This window comes from Rhinolophus sinicus, chromosome 15 (assembly GCF_057876585.1).
Source record: "Rhinolophus sinicus isolate RSI-liver-muscle chromosome 15, RSI-T2T, whole genome shotgun sequence".
Taxonomy (NCBI): Eukaryota; Metazoa; Chordata; class Mammalia; order Chiroptera; family Rhinolophidae; genus Rhinolophus; species Rhinolophus sinicus.
In genome coordinates this window covers 29,896,334-29,916,034 of record NC_142515.1, presented here as the reverse complement: position 1 = coordinate 29,916,034, position 19,701 = coordinate 29,896,334, and the positions used below count along the sequence as shown (strand labels likewise).

The window sequence follows — 19,701 nt, the reverse complement described above, 5'->3', positions numbered from 1 at the left end:
ATCTGTGAATTTTATTTTGCATTATCTTTTTAATTTTTGTCTAGTCAGAGTCTCCTGAGGAAAAACTATCAGGTCTGTTCTATAATCCTCAGTTGATCAGGCATGGGCTGATACAACAAAACTAGCATAGGTTGTTCTGAATTTTCACTTCATTTTTGTTTTACTTCTGTGGTTTTTGCCTAAATGTTTTATATATAAGTACTAAATTCTTAAATTTACTTTGGATAGTCCTCTTGAAGTTATCAAATTTCTTCCCTTCGCATTGTTCTTTTCTTCCTTCTTAAATAGACTTACTTAAAAGCAGTTTTAAGTTTACAGAAAAATTGAGCAAAAGGTATATAGTTCCCATATGCCTGCATGCACCCCCCAGAGTTTCCCCTATAGTTAACATCTTGTATTAGTATAGTACATTTGTTACAATATTAACCAATATTGATACATTATTATTAACTCAAGTCCATAGTTTACATTAGAGTTTACTCTTTGTATTGTAGATTCTATGAATTTTGACAAATGTACAATGATAGGTATCCACCATTAGAGTATCCTACAGAATAGTTTTACTGCCCTAAAAAATACTTGTGCTCCACCTGTGCATCCCTCTTTTCCTCCCTCCAAACCCTTAGCAACCACTGGTCTTTTTATTGTCTCCACAGTTTTGCCTTTTCCAGAATGTCATATAGTTGGAGTCGTATCGTATGTAGTCTTTTCAGATTAGTTTCTTTCATTTAGCAGTATGAAATTAAGGTCTTTTCGTGGCTTAATAGCTCATTTCTTTTTTTTTTTTAATTGGGGGAGGGGAACAGGTCTTTATTGGGGAACAGTGTGTACTTTCAGGACTTTTTTCCAAGTCACGTTGTTATCCTTCAATCTTAGTTGTGGAGGGTGCCGTTCAGCTTCAAGTTGTTGTCCTTTCAGTCTTAGTTGTGGAGGGTGCAGCTCAGCTCCAGGTCCAGTTGCCGTTGCTGGTTGCAGGGGGTGCAGCCCACCATCCCTTGCGGGACTCGAGGAATTGAACTGGCATCCTTGTGGTTGAGAGCCCACTGGCCCATGTGGGAATCGAACCGGCAGCCTTGGGAGTTAGGAGGATGGAGCACTAACCGCCTGAGCCACCGGGCTGGCCTGCATTTCTTTTTATTACTGAATAATATTTCATTGTATGGCTGTACCACAGTTCATTTATTCACCTGTTGAAGTGTATCTTGATTGCTTCTTGTTTTGGCAATTATGAATAAAGTTTTAAACATTATGTGCAGGTTTTTGTACAGGCATACATTTTCAGTGCACTTGGTAAATACCAAGGAACATAATTGCTGGATCATATGGTAAGATTAGGTTTAATTTTATAAGAAAGTGTTTTCCAAAGTGGCTGTACCATTTTGTATTTCCATCAGCAGTGAATAAGAGTTCCTGTTGCTTCAGAGTCTCATCAGCATTTGATGTCAGTGTTGTGGATTTTAGCCTTTCTAATAAGTGTGTGATTGTTTTAATTTGCAATTTCCTAATATAGGATGTTGAGCATCTTTACATATGCTTATTTGCCAGCTGTATCTCTTTAGTGAAGTGTCTGTTCAGATCTTTGGCCTATTTTTAAATTGGGTTGTCTTCTTCTTGACTTTTAAGATTTCTTTGTACGTTTTGGATATGAGTCCCACATTGTTCTTATTTAGCCTTTCTAAGTTGATTAAACCACCTCAGGGTCTTTTAACTTACTTTTGTGACTTTTTATTATTTAGTAATGTCAACTTTATTTACATTATTAGGGAATAAGGTATTTTATATAAATGAATTTTATAAATAATTAGAACATGCTTTTTCTTGCTACCAAAAATAGTTGTTGACTGTTAAAATGATTTGCACACCTGATCATCATCTTAAAGTATTTTAAACATAAGATAATATTTTTTGATGAATCAGTCTTATTTATTGGTCATTAGTTTTTATACTGTGCATAATGTAGTATACTGTGGGACTACTGAGATACGTAAGAGTCACTTCTCTCAGTGATTGAATTATTCTTTTTCAGTTGCTTTTTCCTAGTTTTCTCGGCTGTCAATTGTGATTTCTCACTTTTGTTAGTCTTCTAATGTGATGTCTCCTCCCGTGTTTTAAAATTTTTACAGTTTAGATAAGATCACAAGATTGTTCCAAATCCCATTTCAAATTTTTTAGTCCCTCAATGATTGTTGATATTGGCTATTAAAATTACATGGTTGTGAAAACATCTATGTTCTGAATTATGTTGTTTTTCTTATCCCTGGCGTTTTATTTTGTCTTTTGAATTTGCCTTTGCTGGCTTTTAAATGAAGACTTTGGCCATAGCACATATAAAGAATTGATGATGATGACTATTATTTTTCATACCAGAACTCTATTGTCTTTGTGTGTGATTTGTGGCCTGTCAGTCACCACTTAAGCATAGGCCCTCAATATTTATTAAACAAATTTGTATAAAATTCTATGCAGGGTGCTTTGGGAAATTAAAAAAAAAATCCTCTGTGGTTCTTTGGAAAAATTTACAGTACGATTGTGATAAGACTCTTACATTATAAGTTTAATAACCTCTGCAAAGAGTTAAATAATGAAAGACCAGAATATGACAGGTGTCAGGAAGCAGCATTGAAGGTTAGACTAAGTGCTGAAAGATCAAGAGGATTCAGGTGATAAGGTTAAAAAAAACCCGAATCTTAAAAAAAACCCGAATCTTCCCTTCTCTCTCCCTATAACGGTATCACTAAGGAAATTTCCCCCTTGTTTCTATCTAGCCTTTATCTTCACTGTATCTCCTTACTGAAAATCCTACTGTCTGTAAAACTTAATATTGATGTGTAATAGATTATTTTGTGTTTTGTTACTGCCCTGAGCCTTGCTCTCCAGTATCCTCACCATTAAAAACTATAACCATGGCACTTGTCACCCAGTCTCAATACCTTTTGCTTTTGGCTCCAACATAAATCCTTTATTATTTTTGTTTGATTTTTGTATTCTGCTTTTTCAAGTAATAGTACAAAGTCAAATCCTTTTAGAAAACTTTTTTTTACTATTACCACCTAATTCCTTTTCTTTTTTTTTTTAATTTTGGGATATTTTTTAAATAGAAAAAAAAGTCAGTGAATTATAAAACAACATTCATATATCCACCATCTGTAATTGGCATTTGTTATAATTATGTCTTATTTGCTTCAAGTTTCTATAATCAGAATATTAAGAATAAGTTATCCCCTTTGAACATTACCTGTTTTCTAATTTGCTCACACTCTTCATTCTATATATTGAAAATACTGTCTTCCTTTCCCTGGTAGTTTACTCCTTAGGATTTGTAATCAGGCTTTGTATCTTTAGTTTCAACACAGTCATAGAATTTCTGTAAGGGGAGAATTTGAGTTAAGTCTCAGGATAATTTGGAGGATCATAGCCTCAGTTATTTGCAAACTCTTAGTAATTTGTCACTGCCTACTATATTAGAATTGAATTCCTGTCTTTTTTGGTCTTCTATTATTTGGCTCTTGTTAACCTTTTCCCCTACTATTTCCTAATATATAACCTGGAGTCAAAGTTTCCTGAATGTATCCCTGTATCCCAACTGTAACCATGTTATGTTCATTTGATCAAACTATCTTTGCATATGACTCATTACCTGCCTTTTTATCACCACCCGCACCCTGCCCCCCCCGCCCCCACCCTCCTTCCTAAATATTAGTTCCCTTTCTTCCTCTCTGCAGCTTTCCTTCAGGGAACACATCAAATCTCTGGTGCCACAAAGCTATTTTAACTTCTGCAACTCACTGATTTTTCTTTATCTGAACCATTGCTTAAAGTCATTATTCAGTGAAACACTTACTTATTTAATGGTTATTGTTAATCTTGTGATCCCACCAACGTTATTTGCTTTCTGCAAAGATATCAGAGTAAACCATGTCTGATGCTTTTATCTGTTATTATATTCCTTTCCATGCATTGCCAGATCATTATTGATTGATTCATAACCACGAGCAAACTCTTTTGAAATCCAAATCCATGATTTCTTATTTGAATTTCAAAACACATTGGCTCCAGGGAATTTGGACCAGAGATGATAGACCTGTGGTGATGATAAACTCTACTCTTACTTCAACTTGCCATGAAAAGATCACTTAACAGAGAATTGGGGTTTTAACCTTAGCTCTACCATTAGTTCACTTTGTGACCTTGGTCAAGTTTATTTAACCCTTCTGGTGATAATCTCTACCCAGCCTTTCTCAGAGTCCTATGGGCCAAATAAGATAATTGTATATGAAAGTGCTTTAAAAGTGTTAATAGTGTACAAATATAAATATTTAATAGTACAGATAGTAAGAGCAATAACTAACACTTCCACTTCTCGGAATTCTTTTCTAACAATTTGGAAATCTTACTTATATTCTGGGTATAAGAATGATACTGAATTGTAGTATAATAGTCCAAACTATTATTGAGGGATTACTATATGCTATGAACTGTTAGGCACTGTGAACTGGTAAGCACTTTACGTGGGGTGGCTACTCCAATTCCTATTTTTCAGGTGAGGGAGCTGATGGTCAAAACTTAAGAAACTTTCCCAAGCTCACATAGCTGCACAGCTCACAGTAAGCGCTCAACTCAGATTCGGATCTAACTAATTCTGGCTAACTTTCAACTCTTAATTTTACATGGAGACAAAGTGATTTAAGTGTCTTATTGAATTGCTTTCCTACTTTTAAATCTGAAGTCATGTTAAGTACAAAATGAAAAAATGAACTTCATCTCTAAATTACTAGTAGCTCTATTCTGGTTTTAGTTTCTAACTTCTCAACTTACTCCTCTCAATAATTCCAGGGTAATATGATGAGGCTCAGCCTGGCTGTGGCTCAGTGCATCAATACCTCATAAAGACTGATGACTCTGTTCCCTTGAAAGTATTTTATTTAAAAAAAATTACAGTATTAATCTTCGGTAATTTTTTGTTTTGTTTTGCTTTATAAAACTAGAAGACTTTATAAGGAAGATATCCTTAATTTTAAAATTTATTCCATCATAAGTATGTATGCAGGCATGTATATCTCTAAAATGTCCTTTAATAGAATTACAGTTAATACAGTTATTTATGAATCTTATTTCCATTGGACTTCTCTGTGACACATCCCTGTGCCTTTATCTGTGATGTTAACAAGTAAAAGTATTTGCATGCTTGGCTTCTTGGGGATCATGAAATAAGAACTCTTAAGGAAACCAAACTAGTTTCATTTGGTAATGACTTAAAATCAAGGTGTAACTTTTTTTGCTAAACTAGCAGCTTGGCAATCAAAGTGAAGGAATTTACCACTTCTTTTTCTTTTCTGTATTCTCTCTTTAGTCTATGACTGTTTATACATGCAAGAGTATATCTGTGAATGTGTATGTCTATTAGTAAACTACTTTACTGAAGTATCTAGATTTTTAGTGTAGATAACTACTAACTGTTGTAGTCAGAGTTGAGTCCACGATATAGGAAGGTATGCTTCTGTACGTTAATCTCTTGTTTAGCCATGTTCTGCTGACTGGACCAATTTTTCCATTCCATTTTCATCACAGTCACTTTGAGTCATTTCAAAATTTCAGTTACTAACACATACAGCATTGATTTTTTTTTTTTTGAAAGGCAGGCTTTGGCATGACACTTATATTTAGCAGGAAGATATACATGAGACTGAGTTGGAATCTGAGGCATACTTAATCCAGAATGTAAGAAAATGTAACATAATGCATATGTAGTGAAGGAAAGAAAGACCAAAAGAATAGACTTGACTAAGACTTTGGCTTTAGAAAACATTAGCATAATTAGGTTTGGTCAGAATTTATGAAGATATGAAAAGGGGAAACAAAGTGTAAATACTTAGCTGACTTTCAATAAATATAAATAGAACAAGGCATTATAAGTTTTCTAAATACAGAATTATCTTTTTTGTGTGTGTGTGTGGCAGTGGGCCAAAATAGGATTTCATGCCAAGTTAGCAAAAGAATTCCATGTGAGTCATCACTTTGTTGTAGCTTTTTTCCAGTTCTTCTTCCCTGCAACCCTAACTCATTTATTGTGGAGATAGAAATTATGATTAATTTGCCTTTAAGCAGGAATCAGGTGTTCATGATAATGGTGATCTGATTGCTGCTTTTCTCCACATCCACCCATTTTGTGGGAATGCTTGTGGAAAGATAAAAGAGGAGCCATAGCAAAAGGGTACTGGCAAGTTCTCACCCCACCTAAGATGCCAGTTTTGCCAGTCAGGGATGTATTGCCAATTACAATTTTGGGAAATTTTTTATATTACCAATTACTCCCTGTGACTTTGGACCATTTTCCATAAGAAAGATGGATTTATTCAACAAATATTTTAGTGCCTACTACGTGCCTACAGTTTTCTAGATACTGATCAGTAAGACACAAGGTCTCCTTTTCTATAGCTTAAAATAGGAAACTAAACAAGACAGGAGAAGACAGACAAGCTCTGATAACATAATGAGGTAAGTATCTGGTAGGGGAAGTAGATGGTGCTATTGGATCTTAGCTAGTGCGGTGAGTGAAGATCAAGGAAGGTATCCTGCTAAAAATGAAGTTTAAGCTGAGACCTTAAGGATAAGTAGAATTTAACCAGGTGAAGAGCAGTGTAAGAGGCAGAGAAAGGTACAGTATGTGAAACTTTGAAAGCAGGAGAGAGCATGATGGCAGTAAAGAGGTGAAAGGAATTGGCCTGGCTGGACGATAGTGTGAGGGAGTATATAGATGGCTAGAAGTTTCACCTTGATTTTCAGGTACAGTGAGACAGCTGATAACTTATTCCTGTTTGTCCCCAAGTCTCCTATTCTTGGTTCCAGGAAGGCAGAACACAGGAGGAAACGTCAATCTGAATAAAATAGCTAGGAAGAGACTTCCCCATCCGTGTCACACTAACTGCCAGTCATTTCCCTGAGTAATTACACAAATGGGGACTACATTTAGCACTAACATGAAGTGCTAATATTGTGTTAATTATTGAACACAAACCAAAAAAATAAAGCCCTTTTAAAACATGAATTTGTTTACAACTTGTGTTGTGGTCCAGATTATAGTTAGTTTAAACCTGGTGAATTAAATAGTCTGTGGTAGGAATTTTTCTGTATTTTAGTTCATACTGTGCTAGATTAATACTAAACATTCACCAAAGCTTTCCAGACTTTGCCTAGATTAGTGAAGAAATTTTTGATTAGTAGAGTCCTACTTAGTAGCACACTAGAAGTCCATGAACTATTTAAAAATTTGAGGGGGAGGTGTATAATCTCTAAAGGGCTGAAAATAATACACTCCCTACTGTGCCCTGTTCCCTCACCCATTCAGTTAAATAAACCTATAAGTACAAAGCAATAGCACTAGGTTATCTGCCTAAATCAGTGCCTCCTGGAAGACCTGTGCAAAATTAATGAAAATAGGTGGGCCTGCTTTCAGTTTTACAATGGACACATTGACCCTGGATGGGCCAAACTATACCTTGTTATCTTTATGATAGTACTAATAGTGAGGTAAAGCCATTGTTACTTTTTGCAACCACATCTAAAAGGAGATACTTGCACAGTTGTTCAGGTGGACTGATTTGGCCTGTACATGTTTTCCCAACCTTATATTAGGTTGGTGCAAAAGGAAGTGTGGTTTAAAAGATTAAAAATAATTGTAAAAACCACAATTACTTTTGCACCAACCTAAGATTTTCTAATAACCAGACTTTATGCTATGCTACTGGAGAATCTGTGTTTTTCAAATACTAATTCCTGTGATGATGTTGACCTGTGTATTCTGGGGTGGTTTTTTTTCATTCGGTTGGATTTTTGTTTTTGTTTTGTCTTTATTTTTAAAATTTTATTTTCTTGTTTTATTTATTGAGTTTACTTCTTAGAGCAGATTTAGGTTCATAGCAAAATTAAATGGAAAGTACAGAGTGCCCATTTACGGCTTCTCCCACCATCAGCATCCCACACCAGAATGGTACATTTATTACAATCAATGAGCCAACACTGACACATCATTATCAACCAAAGTTCATAGTTTACACTAGGTTTCACTCTTGATGTTGTACATTCATTCTGTGGGTTTTGACAAATGTATAATGACATTTCTTCACCATTGTATCGTATAGAATAGTTTCTCGAACCTCCCCCCTCACCCCTGTGCTCTGCCTATTCATCCTTTCCTCCCCCTCGTTGTTTTTAATAATTATAAAGTAAAGTAAAATTCACTAGAGTAAGTGTGTAGCCTGAGAAGACTACTACAATTTATATCACACTGTTTATAAATATAAGGGAGACAATTTTCCATACAGATGGCTTTGGGATCTGTAAGCAACTGTTTGGATTTCCAATAATGGGGTTAGGGATGGGTTAAGAGAGTTGGTAAATATGATGAGGGAAAATAATAAGTGAGAAGAGATTATGGAAGAGGAATATTAAATTATTTGCTGGTTGCTATTATAGCTTTCTTAATTCTGTTAGGATTGTCCCTAATTCTGATGAGAAAAGAAAGAGAATTTTCTTCTTCCCAACTTCCCTTTCTCTTTCAATGAAAAGTAGTTAAAGCATAGCAAATCAGTGAGTAGGCTCCCCCAGCTAATGTTTTTGTTTGTTTTAAACTTCTTTAAAACTATTTTGAGAACATATAACCCTATCTTTGTCATTTATTAGTTTTCCATTGGCTAGAAAATTATAGGTAGCTTTTTATTTTTTATTTTTTTTAAGATTTTATTGGGGAAGGGGAACAGGACTTTATTGGGGAACAGTGTGTACTTCCAGGCCTCTTCTCCAAGTCAAGTTGTTGTCCCCTCAATCTTAGCCGTGGAGGGTGCCGTTCAGCTTCAAGTTGTTGTCCTTTCAGTCTTAGTTGTGGAGGGCGCAGCTCAGCTCCAGGTCCAGTAGCTGTTGCTAGTTGCAGGGGGCACAGCCCACCATCCCTTGCGGGAGTCGAAACCGGCAACCTTTTGGTTGAGAGGACGCGCTCCAACCAACTGAGCCATCTGGGAGCTCAGAGGCAGCTCAGCTCAAGGTGCCGTGTTCAATTTTAGTTGCAGGGGGCGCGGCCCACCATCCCTTGCGGGACTTGAGGAATTGAACTGGCAACCTTGTGGTTGAGAGCCCAACCAACTGAGCAATCCGGGAGGCAGCTCAGCTCAAGGTGCCGTGTTCAATCTTAGTTGCAGGGGGCGGAGCCCACCATCCCTTGCGGGACTCGAGGAATCGAACTGGCAGCCTTGTGGTTGAGAGCCCACTGGCCCATGTGGGAATCCAACCGGCAGCCTTCAGAGTTAGGAGCATGGAGTTCTAACTGCCTGAGCCACCAGGCCAGCCCATAGGTAGCTTTTTAAGTTACACATTATCCCTAGAACTTTTGGCTTTCTGGAATTTCAGTTAAAATTTTCAGATTTCAGTTGCTTCCAGATAACATTATATATAATATCTATATAGATAGCTAGATCTATCTATCTATCTATCTATCGATCTATCTATCTATCTATCTATCTATCTATCTATCTATCTATCTATCTATCTATCTATCTATATAGCTTAAAAAAATTATGCTGGGGTGTAGTGATAGGTACTGTGAACTGGTTACTAAAATTTTTCTGTTAGTCTTATTCAGTGATCCTGTAATTAATTGAACAATAGACAACATGTGAGATTCCTTTTCTGAGAATCCTGAGTACACAATAGATATTTGTTTAAGAACTATTTGATTGCTTAATTTGGGTGGACTTTTGAACTGTTGAAAAATTCCTTAGATTGAGGTGCTAAACCTAGGCTTAAGGGAATCCCTGAACCCCCTGAAATTGAAAACCAAATGTTATACCTAAATATGTATGAGTATACAAGTGTATTTTTGTAGAAAAAAGAGTGTCTATAGTTTCCATCAGATTTTCAGAGGGTCCCTGACCCAAAATAGATTAAGAACTTTAACCTTAATTTTGTAGTGAATTCAAAGTAGAATTTTCTAGATTGGATATCATCTTAACAATTCCTTACTTGCATTATTGGAGAGTACAATAGAACTAAAACACTACTCTGATCATCCTTCAAATTTCTCTGACAAAGCAGAGATATATATATAGAGCTTGCTTCCATATGGAGGATGATTTAAACTTACTTGAAGGAAAATTTAGTGTTGTTAATCATAATCAGACTTTCTCCAGCTTCCCCGCAATTATATGCCGGTTAAGTTTCTCCAAGCCATTGGTATTAGGTTGGTGCAAAAGTAATCGCGGTTTTTGCAGTTACTTTTAACCTTTTAAACCGCAATTACTTTTGCACCAAACTAATATGATAAACATGGTACTGTTGTTGCTCTTAAATCTTATCAGAATTTATCACTAGTTGAAGCTTTTAAAGCTATATAGTGTTTTCATGGTAATAATTTTATTTGACTTATAGCTCTTCACATAAGCTAGTACCCAAGAATCATGTGTGATAGCTTTGATTGTTTTTGTTTTCAGAACTCTTCATCTTGGCTTATACCTATCCTGCCTGATATGCTGCGACACATTTTTCAGTTTTGTGTCTTAGAAAGCAGCCAGGAAATTCTGGACCTCATTCACAAGGTACACAGTGAATGTATCTGTACTTTCCCCAGTAACTTGGTAGTTTAAAATTTTTCATAATTGCTGTACTGTTGTTAGTCAGGGATTTTAAGAAATTAGAAATCACTCAAGAGATTTGAAAAGTCTGGAGATCTGCAAGGTGAGACAAGAAAATAGGTTTTGTATGCAATATAATAGTTAAGTCCTGGGTGGCCATGCTTCTGTCTCTTATTATGTGACCTGTGCAAGTGTTTTAAGCACTTTCTGATAACCGCAATACAGAAAGTAAAATGAAGGAAAGTCTGCTTTCTCCATCACTCATTTTGCTATTTATTAGAATGCTTATTGATCCTGCAAAATATCTTCAGAGATTTATTGGTAATATATAAAGTCTGATTTCCATAGTTTAAATTTGTGCTTTTCCCCCTTAGCAAGATTGGTTGTATGTGTTGGAATCTTTAAAGAAGAACCATGTGACATAGTTAATAATATTTATGGGAGTAAATGGCATTGTCGTACCCTTAACCTGTTAAGTTAGTCTAGAATTACTGGCCTCTGAGGTGGCTCGTTGGTATTAATAACAGCCTTAGATTAGCAGTGGTGTTATTTCTACTTGCTGGTCCTAGGCCATTCAATGCTTGGCATCAAGAGAAGTACCTTACTGAGTAAGATCATGAATTAAGACTTACACTGTTCTTAATTTATACTACGATATTTATTGGGGTATTTAGTTAGCAGAGGATATTTATCAGGAGCTGTTATATCTTAAAGTGTAAGTTGATTATAGGACTGTATTAATATTGAGCTTTATGATATATATAAAGGATTTCAGTAACTTAATGATATTTTGACAACTCGTATTTGTATGAGTATCTTTTATTTTAAATGCCTTTCATAAAATACTGAAGAAAATTCTTTGTATTCCCTTTTTGAAAAATTTTATTTTTTATTACCTGTTTTAGGATACAAACCTACCAAAAACAGTATTTTAAAAATAGGCCTCTATATTGAATTTTAAAATTAATCTCTATGCTATTTCTGAATTATGTTTTTCAATTCAGTATCCCTAAGTGTTAAGTATGGTTTTATTAGCCCTTACTAGAAACATTTCACTTTCATATTCCCCTTTCACTCTGTAGGTTTGGATGGAATTGTTGAGCAAGGCTTCAGTTCAGTACGTGGTAGCAGCTGCTTGTCCATGGATGGGTGCTTGGCTTTGTTTAATGATGCAGCCTTCACATTTACCCATTGATTTAAATATGTTGCTGGAAGTAAAAGCTAGAGCCAAGGTAAATGTATAGGGATGCACTATATTTGTATGTTCAGTTTGTAATTATTAATATGGTAACCATGTAAGAAATCTGTATCGCTTTATTGTAGGTGTGATTTCATTAATTTAATGTAAGGAAAACATTAGGATCTTGACAAAATTCATAGTAGTTTTTATCTGTTAAAATGTTGTGAAAATAACTGTTTTTTACTGAGACAATAACAAAGAGTATTTTTTATGTTGCTATTAAACTTTAATGATTAATCTTTAATTATTGTGGTTTTTTTGGGCTTTTTTTCCTTTATTCCCTCTAGGAAAAAACAGGTGGTAAGGTACGCCAAGGCCAAAGCCAGAGTAAAGAAGTACTTCAGGAGTACATTGCAGGTGCAGATACCATCATGGAAGAGCCTGCCACCAGGGATTTTGTGGTTATGCGGGCCAGAATGATGGCAGCCAAGTGAGTATACATAAATTCAAAAGTCGTTTATCCAGAGATTCCTGTAATGTGTCTGTCAGTTCTTCCTCCATTACACTAATTACAAAGTAAGAAAAAATTAAAATACAAGAAAACTTAATTTTTTGAAGTTTTAAGTAGGATTTATATATTTTTATAATGATAAGATTAGAGTTATCTCTTCCTTGGGAAAAGTTTTAGCTTCAATTTAGGAGAAAACTACTTCAAGTGATTTTTATAGTAACTTCTTCTTTTCTCTCCCTTAGGTTGTTAGGAGCACTCTGTTGCTGTATTTGTGATCCAGGTGTAAATGTAGTAACCCAAGAAATTAAACCAGCTGAATCCCTTGGCCAGTTACTACTCTTCCATTTGAATTCCAAATCTGCCTTACAGAGAATTAGTGTTGCTTTGGTAATCTGTGAATGGGCTGCTTTACAGAAGGTAAGATTTTGCCCAAAAAGTAATGAAATCACATTAAGTAAACCAATTTTCATTAGCTGTTAGGATTATTTTAATTATATTCTAAAAAATGGAAAAGTGAAAGTTTTCTCTGTATAAAAATCCAACAGTTTTAGAAAAGCACTCCAAATTATATTGAAACATTGTTTCTCTCCCATTTGCCTTTAACCCTGGACCTTTTTCTTAGAAACCCTAGTCTCGTACCTGAGACTACTAGTTATGCCTACTGTATTTAATATTTGATCTTGATCCTATAATCTGTTAAGAAATGTGCCTCCTGAAAAAACGTGTATGTATGGAAGCAGTCCAGAAACTGTTGGTCGTTTATTCCTTTATTTCTCTCTCAGATTATCACTGAAAACTACCAAAGAGGCTTTGAGTACTACTAGAGATCCATTTATATGGGTAGTCTAGCAAGGGCAGAATTTTTGGTCACAGGAAGAATAATCTGCACATTTAAATCAAAGTCTTTATGTTTTCAAATAAGCCATGCCCTTGTAGCCCCTTTAACTTTAACTTCTAGTAATATGTATGATTTTGTATAAGACTTGCTTCTGTAAATTAAAGAAACTTCCTGCTGGCTTTGTTTATTCCATTGACTGGAATTCTGGAAATTTAACTGTCTGCACTTGCTGTGAGAGTTGCTTGTTACTGCCTCTTAGCAGTTTGTCAGAGCTGTGTCTAAAAGTAATTGAGCCATGCTCTATTGCAACTGAGACCCCAGCTTTGCTTCTGGAAAGAAGCAAGGCTCATCTGTTTTTAGGCAGGACTCGGTGTGCTGGAGAGGCAGTGATGCTGTGTTTTTGTGCCTCTCAGACTCAGCAGCAAGTGTTGACAGTTCGGTTTCTGGACCCTCACAGAGCTTCTCTGGACTTACTCTGTGAAGCCCAGGCTGATCACCCAGATCACACAGAACCCCTCATGGCTCACCACTGAGGCCATTCCCCCTCTGGTTGGGGCAGGCAACAACCAGAGAGAGTGGGAAGGGTTAGTTAAATTTGGGGGCAGGTAAGTAGCTTTTAAATTATATATCTGTTTCTACAGTATGGCATGTGAAGCTATGGGTTCTACTGTTAAGAAATCTAATAATGAGTTTTTAAATAACATTTTTAGTGCATGCTAAGTGTTCTTATCTGACTGATTCCTTTTTACAGTTATATATTTTTTAATTTAGTTATATATTTTAAAATCTGTGCTATGTGTATATATATATATATATGTAAACTTGTAGTAAATTCAGAGTAAAATAAGAATAATTAGGCGCTAAATTTAATGGAATGTAATAGTTCCATGTGCATGTTCTGTAGATATTCATATTACATTTTAGAGTAGTTTGAGTGTGATACCTTTTCTCTGTGCAACTAACTGTGTTGTTCTGGGAGATAACAGAACATAGATTCAAAAATCAATAGGAATTTAAAACTTGGCAAGTAAAGATTTATGTATCTCTAGAATTATGTTTATATATTTGCCCTGAATATTTGTTGTCTGTTATATTTTAGGAGTGTAAAGCTGTTACCCTAGCTGTGCAGCCACGTTTACTTGATATCCTTTCAGAACATTTATATTATGATGAAATTGCCGTTCCATTCACACGAATGCAGAATGAGTGTAAACAGCTTATTTCATCATTAGCTGATGCACAGATTGAAGTTGGTGATAGAGTAAACAACAGTGTTTTTACAATAGATCAAGCTAATGACCTGGTGAGTAAAGTAACTTTCTTAATTTTATATAGAGCATGAAATAAAGATTAGGAATTTATCATATCATGTTTACCACAAAAACATGAATTCCTTGCCTCCATCTGTGGCTTGATATCCTATCATCTGTACCCTTTATAAAGTCATTGTATTGACTTTTTTTGAAATAGAGGATGGGGAAGAAATTTGTTTTCAAGTTTCAGATTCTGACAAACCAATGCACTTTTATTAGAAAAGCTGTTACATTTTTTTGTCATTTCTCAATCTTGCTTAAGACTGGCAAAGTATAGAAAAAACTGCTTCTATATGTTCTTGAGTATTTCTCCTCCCTTTTCCTAACTTATATTGAAAATATTCAAACAGAAGAGGTAAGAAAATTACACAATGAACATTCATGTACCCACCAACTAGATTGCCAGTTAACATTTTACTGAATTTGCTTTATCACATATGTATGCAGCTGTCTACCCCTCTATCCAACCATGAATCCATCTTATATTTTTGATGTATTTCTAAGTTGCAGATATCAGTACACTTCAGCATGTATGTAAATTAAAATTCAATATTTCATTTTTTTGTTCTTTTTTGAGTTAAAATTTATATATTATGAAGTGCACAACTCTTAAATGGACCATTTGATGAATTTTAACAAATGCTACTATGAAACCCAACCCCTATGAAGATACAGACAGTACCATCACCATTTCCTGGTCAATCCCTTCCTTTACCTGCCTCAAGTAACCTTTGTTCTGATTTTTTTTCTCCACCATAGATTACTTTTGCCTGTCCTAGAATTTCATATAAATGGAATCATAATACTCTGTGCGGTTTGGTGTAAGGATTTTTTTCAGCATGATGTTTTTAAAATTCATCCATGTTGTTATATGTATCAATAATTCATTCTTTTTTGTTGCTGCGTTTTATGTCATTGTATAAATATAACACAATTAGTATAAGTCTTTCTGTTGATAAACATATGGGCTGTTCCAAAGTTTTTGGCTATTATGAAGAGAGCTGCTATAAACATTTGTGTACAAGTCTTTGTAGATAATATATTTTCATATCTCTTGGGTAAATACATAGGAGTGGAATTGCTGGGTCATAGGGTAGGTATTTGTTCAGTTTTCTAAAAATTTCAGACCTTTTCCCAAAGTAGCTATATCATTTTACATTCTAACCAACAATATGTGAGTATTCTGGATGTTCCACATCATCACCAACATTTGGTGTGCTCACTCCTTTTAATTTTTGCCATTTTGGTGGTTGTTTGATAGTGTTATTGTGGTTTTAATTTGGATTTTCTTGATGACTAGTATGTTCAACACTTTATGTCATATTGGCCATTTGTAGGTGTTGCTCTCTGAAGTGTCTGTTCAAATCTTTTGTCTATTTTTCATTAGGTTGTCTTTTTATATTGAGGTATAGTTTCTATATATCCCAGATGTCAATCTTTTGTCTGATGCTTTCCAAGTATTTTCTCCCAGTGTGTGGCTTGCCTTTTCATTTTCTTTTTTTAATTTAATTTAATTTTTTTTTTTGCCTTTTCATTTTCTTAATGGTGTCTTTAGATGAGCAGATATTTTTAATTTTGATGAAGTCTAATTTATCAGTTTTCTTTTATGGTTATTGTGTTCTGTGACCTAAGGTACCTTTTCTTATCCACAAGTGGTGAAAGTATTCACATACATTTTCTTTTAAAGATTTGTAGTTTTCGCTGTTATGTTTAGATTTATCATCCACATTGAATTAATGTTCATGTATAGTGTGAAATAGAGATTGAATTTTGTTTGTTTTTGTTAAAGATATCCAATTTTTCCAGCATCATTTATTGAAAAGATTTCCCCATTGAATTGCTCTGACACCTGTGTAAAAAATTCATTGAAATATAAGTGTGGGTCTCTATGTGGGCTCTATTTGGTCAACCTATCTGCCTCTCCTTATACTATCACCAATGTCTTGGTTACTGTAACTTTGTACTTAGTAAGTCCTTGAGATTAGATAGTGTAAATGAGGGTTTTTTTTGTTTTGTGTTTTGAGTTATAGGATCAGCAACTGAGTCACTTCACTTGTGTTGTTCCCTGTGAAATAGCAATCTTCATTTTTTATCCCCCTTTCTAATTAAAAAATTATATAGTTTTTTTGTTCTCACCAGTGAGAGAAATCTAAAATTGCTATTTTTTTTCTGTGTTGTTCTCTTATAAAGTTGTTTTTCTGATTGTTCTGTAATTTGTCCTTTTGCCTCCCTTCTCCCCTTTGTATGCCTGCCTGGAATGAAATATCAAATTTCTTTTTTATGGTCTGGTTTCCCTTCCTGCTACTTCTGGCAATTTTTCTTTTTCAAGCTATCAAATGGCCCCTTCTTCAAGCTTTTGTTATTCAACACTCTTAACTCCCCAATGAAACTACTGTTCTGTTTCAACTTCATTAGTCTAGTGGTTTTGACCTGAGATATCAGAATGTCTGAGAAAGAGTATTGAGGGAAGGGCAGTTTTAAAAGATTAGTCTTGGCCTTGGCTAAGAGCTACTACTCTTTGTATCTTTCATTGAATCCCTATCTTTCTCTTATCTATCAATACAGGCATTTCCCTAAGGTCTTCCTTTGTCAACATTCTCACAATTAGTTCTTATGTATGTGCTATGCTATCTTCTATTCATCTTTTATATGTTCTATTACGCATTTTTACTTGATATCTCACTATCACTTCAAATTAACACAACTAAAACTGGAATTTTTTTTTTTTACAGAAAAATAGCAGTTTTATCTACAGTCACAAGTTTTATTAACATTTCCTTTCAAAAAGGCTCATAATGTGTATCCTTTATTTGTTTCCATAGCCACAACTCAGTCAAAGGCCTTAGTCCTTTATGACTGGATCCTGACTCATCTCTAAGCTGCTAGACAGTCTTGGTCGATTTCATTCTGTATACTGTGCCAGACTAGTAAAGTACTTTAGTGTCACTCTAAATACATCCCTCTCCTCCTTAAAAACATTATTTTCTTTTTCCTTGATTTTAGGGTTTTTTCCTTACTTTCAGCACCTTCTTTAAATTCCTCATCTCTTTTCTCATTATTTCTCAGACTTCCTCCACTTAAACCTAGTTAGCTTTCTTCTTGCAGAAATACACCACACTCATTCACTTTCTGTATGTCTCTCATTGTCACTTCTTTGTCTAAGCTCCTGTTTCCTTTGCCAGGAATTCCCTACCCTCAACCGTCTATGCTCATCCCAAGTTCATCTCTTGACATTCCTCCATCTTCACCTTGTGCTCAGGCCATGATAAGCTGTTTTCAGTTCCTTGGACAATGTTCTCCTTTCCACTCCCCTACCTCACTCTATTTGCCAAGGTCCCTACAACACTTAACTTACGCATTATTTCAAAACCCAGCACAGGTGTTAACCTCCTGTCAAGTGTCCACTAATTTTGTCTCCTAAGAAGAGTTAAGCAACTCATGTGCTCCCACAGCAACTTGCACTTACCTAGTTATATGTTATGTTGTCTTGTATCTACCTTCTACATTAGTCTCTACAATTTTTGAGTGTATGAAGACATCTTTTAGTATTGCTCAATAAATATTTTTTGATGAATGAATGGAGCGAATTTGAGGTAATTGGAAAGCTTTTCTTAGCTGCCTAGAATCATTGAAAATTGACAGAAGAATAGTGTATTTAAGATAGTGTTTACAAACTTCTAGTAGTAGTGAAAATCAGTTTCAAATAAATTTTATGCGGAACTTGAATAAATAAAACAAAATGGAAAGTATGAGTCGGAAGTGGTATGTGATTGTGTTCCTTTGCAGGGAGCAGATTGACAAGGTCAAGCAGATACAGCTCAATTTAAAGTCTTTGGTATTTTATAATGATAAGAGAAGATCTTATTTGTGTGCCTATTTTGTTTTTCATAATAAGAGGCCAGCATTATCACTCATGTCCATAATACAATTGATCATTTCTAAGTCTGAAAAATTAGGTTTGCCATTTTTGAAAAAGTTAGGTTCTTCAGTGTTACAGGCTTTTCTGACCAATATTATTCTGACTGTATCTGTAGAACTCTTTATGATTGTATTTACCTATCAAACAAGAAGACTAGGTTTGTTATGTAAGCCATCAGCCAATCTTTAGATGGTAATTAAAAAAGTCCACACAAAAATGTGTACATAAATATTCATAGCAACATTATTCATAATAGCTAAAAAGGAATCCAAACGTTCATCAGCTAATGAATGGATAAATACAATAGTGGGATATTGTTCAGCAAAAGAAGGGAATGAAGTACTCACACATGCTACAACATTGATGAATCTCCAAAGGATTATGCTAAATGAAAGAAACCAGTCACTAATACAATTACATATTGTATTAGTCCATTCATGTGAAATCCAGAATAGGCAAGTCTATAAAGGTAGAAAGTGGGTAAGTGATTACATACTGGGGCTGGGAGAAAACGAGGAATGATTGCTAAGAGGTATGGGTTTTATTTTGGAGATGATGAAAATGTTCTAAAATTATGGCAGTGGTTACACAACTCTGTGAATATAATCAAAACCATTGAATTGTATACTTTAAATGGGTGTATTGTATATGAATTATATATGAATAGCATTGTTAAAAAAGATGTATTGAATAGTCTTTTTTTACATTTATTGGGGTGACAGTTGTTAGTAAAATTACATAGATTTCAGGTGTACAATTCTGTATTACATCATCTATAAATCCCATTGTGTGTTCACCACCCAGAGTCAGTTCTCCTTCCATCACCATATATTTGATCCCCCTTACCCTCATCTCCCACCCCCCACCCTCCTTACCCTCTGTGAATAGTCTTTTAATGGGGCTTGTAAAGTAGTCTGATGCTACAGTTTTATAACTTTAGGCAGCTCTTGGTGATTAAAGAATTAATGACTATTGCATCATTTTCTTTTCCCTGTCCCCTCCTATTATTTGGACATTTTCACCAGAAGGGAAGACAAAGAAAGAATGAAAATAATCCAGTTAGCAACACTTAACCACTTATTAACAGCTACTCTACAAGTTTTGGGGTTGAGAAGAATATTTTTCCCTAAAAGAAAGTTCATGAATTTTGCAATTCCTTAATTAACAGTTTGTTAATATTGCTTATATCTTTCTTATTTCACCAAAGTACTATGTGGGCGTTGAGTATGATTTTTCTCTCATACTTACTAGATACACTTAAGGGAAGGGATAGGTAATTTTGTTCTTTTCAAGAAACTGTGTCTTTCTTAAAAATTATAAT

General features: G+C 34.8%; 1 protein-coding gene across 1 annotated transcript in view; it reads left to right on the top strand.

Moving 5' to 3' along the window:
- Positions 1-19,701, top strand: part of BTAF1 (B-TFIID TATA-box binding protein associated factor 1) — an 84,577-nt gene that overhangs the window by 35,502 nt on the left and 29,374 nt on the right. Inside the window, exons 15-19 of the mRNA XM_019739276.3 lie at positions 10,479-10,583; positions 11,702-11,851; positions 12,147-12,289; positions 12,553-12,727; positions 14,248-14,451. Of these exons, the coding sequence (XP_019594835.1) occupies positions 10,479-10,583; positions 11,702-11,851; positions 12,147-12,289; positions 12,553-12,727; positions 14,248-14,451 (777 nt within the window). The remainder of the gene's footprint in view (positions 1-10,478; positions 10,584-11,701; positions 11,852-12,146; positions 12,290-12,552; positions 12,728-14,247; positions 14,452-19,701) is intronic.